The sequence below is a fragment of the Benincasa hispida genome, chromosome 9 (genome assembly GCF_009727055.1).
Source record: "Benincasa hispida cultivar B227 chromosome 9, ASM972705v1, whole genome shotgun sequence".
Taxonomy (NCBI): domain Eukaryota; kingdom Viridiplantae; phylum Streptophyta; class Magnoliopsida; order Cucurbitales; family Cucurbitaceae; genus Benincasa; species Benincasa hispida.
Window position 1 is genome coordinate 46,957,002 of NC_052357.1, and position 7,410 is coordinate 46,964,411.

At 31.7% G+C, this 7,410-nt stretch overlaps 1 protein-coding gene across 2 annotated transcripts; it reads left to right on the forward strand.

Moving 5' to 3' along the window:
- Nucleotides 1-999: 999 nt before the first annotated feature.
- Nucleotides 1,000-5,467, forward strand: LOC120086824 (30S ribosomal protein S10, chloroplastic). Of its 2 annotated transcripts, none has more exons than XM_039043627.1 (4): nt 1,000-1,331; nt 1,538-1,597; nt 3,101-3,444; nt 5,121-5,467. In XM_039043627.1, the coding sequence occupies exons 1-3, from the start codon at nt 1,083-1,085 to the stop codon at nt 3,410-3,412; spliced, it is 621 nt and encodes a 206-aa protein (XP_038899555.1). In that variant the 5' UTR covers nt 1,000-1,082; the 3' UTR covers nt 3,413-3,444; nt 5,121-5,467. The 2 variants fall into 2 exon arrangements, with proteins under 2 accessions (XP_038899555.1, XP_038899556.1); XM_039043628.1 differs by having other exon boundaries at nt 3,101-3,431.
- Nucleotides 5,468-7,410: the final 1,943 nt, after the last annotated feature.

The following is a 7,410-nucleotide window of genomic DNA, read 5'->3' on the forward strand; positions in this document are numbered from 1 at the left end:
AAATGTATTCAGCCGTAAAATTGAAGAAATGGTGAACATTAACATAATGATTTCTTAAATTTAAAATATATCCGTAAACTCATTAAATAAATTAATATATATTACAAAATTCTAAGTGATTTTGGTGTCGTACTAAAAATTAAAATTATATATGTACATAACAAAATTTAAAATTTAAATAATATATAAATATGCATATTACAACATTAGAAAATAAAATAATCTTGAGTGTAATAAAAAATAATATATATATATATATAGTGCACAATTTTAAGTTAAAATCAAAATAAAATAATTATGCATATTGCAAAAGTAAGAAATAAAATAAAATTTAAAAATATGTTAAACATGGTATTTGAACTAGAGCCTTCAAGACCGAAATAGTAACTACTTTTAATAATTTTTAAATTTATGCCTTATGATTAATAAACATTTTTAAAAATTTGAAAACAAAAAATGAAATTAACTATCATTTATTTCTTAATAAATGTGATCTAGTAACAAGAAACATTAAACCAAAATTTATGAAATCGGCTCTAATAGAGAAATTTGATGCTAAAATAAATGATGTTATATGAGTGAAAGAAGTAAACAATGTTGCTAGAAAAGGGAGATAGGGAACTTTTTTTTTAAAAAAAAACCCTAATATATTTGATATATTAAAAAAAAAGAAAAAAATATGATAAAATAAATTATAAATATTAAGAATACTAGGCTAATGAGAGAGATGTTATAAAACAAAGTAATAAAATAATATAAAAATAAAGGTTAAATTCTATATAAAAAAAACCATAAATTTAGGTATGGTAATCTTTGAATTTTGATTTTTTGTTTTCGAAAATTAAGTTTAGTTCCTTGTGATGGACTCGAAGTTTGAATGGGCCCAAGTCCAATCTGACAAACAGATCCATTAATCATGAATTGGGCTTGTGATGATCAAAGCCCAAAACAATGGTAATTTTCTGGAAAAACTAAAAAAAAAAAAAAAATACACACAGAAATTTATTTGGATAACGCTGCAACTCTGCCGGCAGATCATCCATTCTTTCAACTTCCGCCATTGATATTCAAAGCCAACTTCCATGGCTATTTCTTCACTCTCTGCTACTATAATCCCATCTCCTACTCTATTTAGTTCTTTATCATCCCATTCTTCTAAACCCAAACTTCTTCCATTCTCTGGTTTATCTTCTACTGCTTTAAAGCTCAAACCCCTTCAATTTTCGTTGCCAACGACAAGGGTTTATGTTGCTCCTGAAGTTCTAGACTCCTCGGATACCATTGAACCCCCTCCGGAAATCCTGGAGGGCTCTGGAGTTGCCACTCTCGAGGTTTGTGATAATTTTGTTCGGAATGGAGCAAAATGTTTCAATTTGTCTATGTTTTGTCATGGGTGCAAGAATTTTTGTTTACTATGGTTGTGACTCGGGATATGATTGACTGGTGGTGTTCTAAATTTCCATTTTGTTTTCAATTTTATTGCAAGTAGCTGAGGGACTTCCATTTTATTTTTGTCTAATGTTGTGTTCATGTTTAGGGTGAAGATTTTGAAGTGCCTGGTACTTCAGCGCTCGGCATTGGTGAGGATGTGGATAAGGTGAATTTTATGTTTTTTCAGATAATGTTTTACTCCAGCTTCTTGTGGCTTTATGAAGATATTAAATGTTCTGCAGAGAAACTTCTGAAACCAAAACTGAGCTCTGAAATATATAATGGCTTTGATGAGTAAAGAGTGGCCAGAAAATATACAATGAAATCATTTAATCAGATTATGTCAGTATCTTGATTTATGATCCTGCTAAGTTGACTGGGTAAGGTCATGATTGAATGGAAAACTGAAATTGTATGCATCAGTTGTAGATGTAGTGTTGTCTAACAGGCTAATGACATGTTTGGGAGTGATTTTGAAATGGTTAAAATCACTTTTTTCATTTTTTAAGATCATTAAAAAATGCTCTTGATCATTCAAAGTTAGTTTTAATAGTTTGAAAGTGTAAAATTAAACATTGAATTGATTTTGAGTGATTAGAAGTGTGTTGTGGGTTGCTTTAGACATGATAAAAGTGATTTTAACCATTTTAAAATCACTTTAAAATCACTCTCAAACATGCACTAAATAAGGTGATGAATCTCATGCAATGATAAAAGTTCCTAATGTAGTGGGATTGAGTGGAATGTTCATTTCCATATTCCTCTGTATGGAAGCTGCGTATGATGTATGTTCATCACAGAGATGCTAGTGCTATGATCACAGATGCCTTTTTCGGGAGAAGGGTGATTTTTTATGGATGGTGAGGGTGTGTGGATTTTATGGCTCTTGTGGGGTGAGCGAAATAGTAGGGTGTTTAGGGATGTAGAAAGGGACCCTAGGGAGATTTAGTCCCTTATTTGCCTATATGTCTCTTTGTGGGCTTTGATTTTGAAGACCTTTTGTAATTAGTCTATAGGTATGATTTCACATGGTTGGAGTCCCTTCTTGGGAGCTTTCCCTTTTTTGTGGGCTTGTTTTTTTTTTTTTTATGTCCATGTATTCTTTCATCTTTTCTCAATGAAAGTTTGTTTTTATCAAAAAAAAAAAATAATAATAATAATAAAAATAAAAATTAAACAACCTCCGCAACTGGGTAATGCATAGTTCTCCAATTGTACAATGGCTCCACTGGCTTAAGTTTTGTGATTTATTGGTCCATTAGGAGACATATATATGCATACACATTGGTAAAAAACTGAGCTTTCATTGGAAAAAAAAAAGAATACAAAGACATACAGAAAACGAGAGGACGCAAATTCGAAAGAACAAGGCCAAGAATAAGATCATAGTTACAAGAGGGCTTAGTGTGGGAAGTCCAAAGAGAGATTTAAACCTGGTCACCTCCCAAAATGTGGATACCAAGATATTCATTTTGTACTTTTATCTTCAAAATGCCAATATGGTCTTCAGCAGGTCACCGTGCCGCGTTTTGATTTGTTTGATTACCTGTGCTATGAGGTCTGTCTAGTCTAGGGACTTGTCTTAGCCTATTAGTGTTGTAATTGATAGTATCCATTTTTATCTTATATTTGGCTGATTTTAATGAACTAAAGATGTTTGTGGTTTCAGCTGGCGCCAAAGCAGAAAATTAGAATTAAACTAAGGTCTTACTGGGTTCCACTCATTGAAGATTCTTGCAAGCAGATAATGGATGCTGCAAGGAATACAAATGCAAAAACCATGGGTCCTGTGCCATTACCTACAAAAAAGCGCATCTATTGTGTTCTTAAATCCCCTCATGTTCATAAGGATGCAAGATTTCATTTTGAAATCAGAACCCACCAGCGCCTCATCGATATTTTGTACCCTACTGCCCAAACAATTGATTCTTTGATGCAACTTGACCTTCCAGCTGGTGTTGATGTGGAGGTCAAGCTATGAAGAGAACAGCTTCATCTAGGTAAAGATATATGGTCAGTATTCCTTTTACTGGTATATTGTCTTTCATGATGATGACATGCTAAATGTCTGCATCAAAACAAATCTATTATACAGCTAGCATTCCTTATCTGCTTCTTTAGTATTTTCTTCAAGAATTCAACTATTGTTAGTTTTTCCACACTAAAGTTTAAATGCTTGGCAGCATTTCTAAATTTAGCTACATCAATTAATTGTTGTGGTAGTGCAAGGTGGCTGATAGATCTCTGCTTTTAGTTTATTGAGAGGAAATCGAACCCTGTGAAGGGTCTAGCAGTCTGATATACACTAGATAAGGGGTTTTATTTTCTTCATAATTAATTAATAGCTCGGTTTCTCATGGAAAAGTTTTGTTTGCTTGTGTAGTTAAGCATCTAGATTGAAACAAATATGTACTCGTCAACAAGTGGAATCAGGAGTTAGTGTGACAATGTAAGAATAAGTCCATGAAACTATGAAAGTATAAGGGATTATGCTAGTAGAAAGGAGGATTGTTTCCTCCTGCAATAAGAAAAAACAGGAGGAGAGTCGATACTGGCTCTACGTTCGAGGCAAAAAAGGAATTGACATTTGAGATTTATGTCTTTGATAGAGTTGGGGTGAAAAAGAGAGAAAATTTGGCCTTTGTTTTGATCATAACATATTATGTAGCGAGGAAATAGAAGGAAGAGTTGGAAGGTTGTATTTGAATTTATTCCTTTTGTTTTGGGAACTTCACATAAAAGTGTCTTTATCTAGTAGGGGTGCTAGGAAAAATAAAAGATCTGAAAAATCCGCTTAAACAGACCAAAACTGCTTGTCGGTTCAGGTTGAAACGGGTCAGTTTGGCAATTTCATGTTGAACATATAAAAAATCGTAAATTTTCAGTCGGGTTAGGGTTATGCACAAAAAAAGAAAAGAAAAGAAAGGAAAAGTAAATTTGGATAACCGAATTGAATTGAACTGAACTGATTGATGATACATTTATAATAAATGCCAAATCTTATTTCATTTCAAAGGCTGCTTTGGTCAGGTTGGCGAGATCACGCATTGATAAATCAGGTCGTGAGTTCAATTATGGGAAAATGCATGATTTTATTTTACTTTGGGAAAAAAAAAAAAAGCGCATGTGAGACCTGTTCAATTCCATCTCCTTGACATGGCCATACCCGTGCACATGTGTAATCGGCAAACTGAGAGCCAAACAGACCTAACTGCTGGTCTAAGCTCTTCGGTCGGTACGGTTTCTCAAATAGTCTGGTTCGGTTTCAGTTTTCATGTTTCTTTCACCAATTAATCAGTTCGGCTTGAGTTTTCTGAAAACTGGAGCCGAACAATGCACTTACACTCCTATTATCTAGTAGGGGAAAATTGGTACCTGGTATCCCTTGGTGCCAATGCAAATTGGTATTATTTTCAACCTTTTACCCATTTCATTTCTATTGCTGAGTAATTTGTATGATTTCTCCCAAATCAATGTTATCTCCCCCTCATTATCCTGTTTACAACATTGCTATGGTGGATGGAACCGATTTCGCTAGTTTTGCACTTCGTTTATTCCGATAATCATCAGGCAGTCATATCGATTTTGGCCTGATTTCTTATATAGTTATTTACACACATTTCATTGTTAGATTGATCCCATGTTCATGCTCTCTTTAACACTTTTTGATTGGTTTTTTTGCATGTTAGGTAATGGGTTTCTGAGGATGTAACTACTGAAGTATATCAGAGCCTGAAATCTTGTAGACGATAACGATGGAACGGGTCGTAGAGACAATAGCTGGTCCTTACAGTATGCTTTTCTTTTGCTTGAATTTCTATGCCAATTCGGAAATGGGAGCAATGGAAATATAGGACTGTTAAAATCACATTTTCCTTTTTGTTAGTTCTTTGCTGCTTTGCAGTCTCTTATCAATTATTTTTATTAATTGTATTTTGTATTTTTTTTTTTTGGGTACTTAATGGAGCAATGAAAATGGTTGAATTCAATGCCTCACAACATCATCAAAATGCATAATTAAATATTCTTGAGACAACCTGATTTGTTTCTAATTTTCCATTAAAGTAATGTTCATGACCAGCTCCTTTGTTCTTATCAATGCAGATATGAAAATGTTGGATTTTAATCTTTGAAAAGAGCGAATGTTAAAATGGAAATCTAACCCCATGTGAGAATGGAGAAATATAAACCTTAGAGTTCTCGGCCTCTGGATCGAAAATATATTTATAAATCAGTTGAGTTATATTTAGATTGGTCGAGAGTATATATATTAAAAGTGAGTTAAATTTAGAAATATTTGTTGACCATATATATACTTATATAATTCTAAAATTTCAAACAAGTAAAGATAGATGATCTTAATAATATTTAGATTCTATGATTAGAAGGCAAGGCATCATTTAAAAATGTTTTTATTAGTTTTCAAAATCCATGTTTTGTTTTTCATGTGGGCTAAGATTTCAAAAGTAGCTATTAGACAAAATATAAAAATGTTATCAAATATGAAGTTTTATAGTATAAAAACATATAGAAAAGTGCACTTCACATGTACATCGATAATTTCTACTTTCAATTTATTCTTGATATTTCAATTTCGGATCTCATGGATCCTTGAAATATTATTATTATATTTTTTAAAATTTAAGTGATATTAGATATAAAGTTTGATATTGGGAGTTTAAACTTTCAACTGTGTCTCATGGATTTGCGAATTTTTAAAAACATTGAATAGATCAAAGATTTATTAGGCATCATTAAAAGTATCAAATTTATTGGGCACAAAATTGAAAGATTAAAGATTTATTAGACATTTAAAATTTAGAAATTAAATAGATACAAAATGAATTGGTAAAAAAGAAAAACTAAGTCTCTACAAATATTTTGTTGACATAAGAATCTGACCCTTGGCCATGTCAACTCCACACTGAGGTGGTAAGTCAAATGATCAAATTGACTTGTCGTAGCAGGGTGACAAGTCTAATGACTTGACCTATCCTTAGTGAAACGTAGATCACTCCACATGATTCAATGTTTAAGTCATTGCTTCGATCAAAATGGAATCAAGGATAGTATTGTGTACTTCATTAGTAAGATTAGTCTTTTTATTTATGCATTTTCCTTCTCGACGTGTGTCAAAGCGGTCGATGATGTGTTGGTTGCAATTAAGAAGTAGGGTACGTGCCTCGACTCGGTTAGTAACCATTTTGGTAAATCATGTCCTCCTTTAGTGTTGGTCTTACTCCTCAACTCGACTGTGGGTTAGTCGAAGGAATTCCTTTTTCTTTGGGCTTGTGGGCTAGTATTGGGCTTGCAGGAGCCAGGCCCATGTAGCATATTTTAAGCAACCAATCAAATATTGTTAATCTATACAATTGAAATAAATGAATACTAATGTTAATATAACATGCTTGATTAAAAATTTAATTTAAACATTTAAGTTAAAATACAATGATATAAAATAAATCTATCAAATGTTAAAAAAAAAAAAATTAAAAAAAGAGAGAAAGAGAACAACATATCAAGAAGAGGAGAGAACACGATATTTAGAAAACCTATCAAATACCTTTTGAGATGGATATATAAAAAGGACATTTTTTTAAATATTTAAAAATATTTACACTTTATAGCAAAAAGTTCTAAAAGTACAAAATATTATTGGAACTTTTTGCTATAAGTTATAAATATTTTTGGGATTTTTGATATGAATTATAAATTATAAATATTTTTACTATAAATTATAAATTATAAATATTTTTGCTATTTATTGGAACTTAATAATATTTTTGAGTGGTGGAAAATAAATAGTGAAACCAAATGATGTTATATGAACGCAAAATTTCAAGAATATTTGGAGGGAAAATATTTGGGTACAATCTAGGTCTATTATACAATCCCGGCTGCATCTAATTAAAAATTTACATGTGACAATTTTTTAGAAAAGAATTAAAAAGATATTTTTTTTTGTGTAAAAGAGAATGA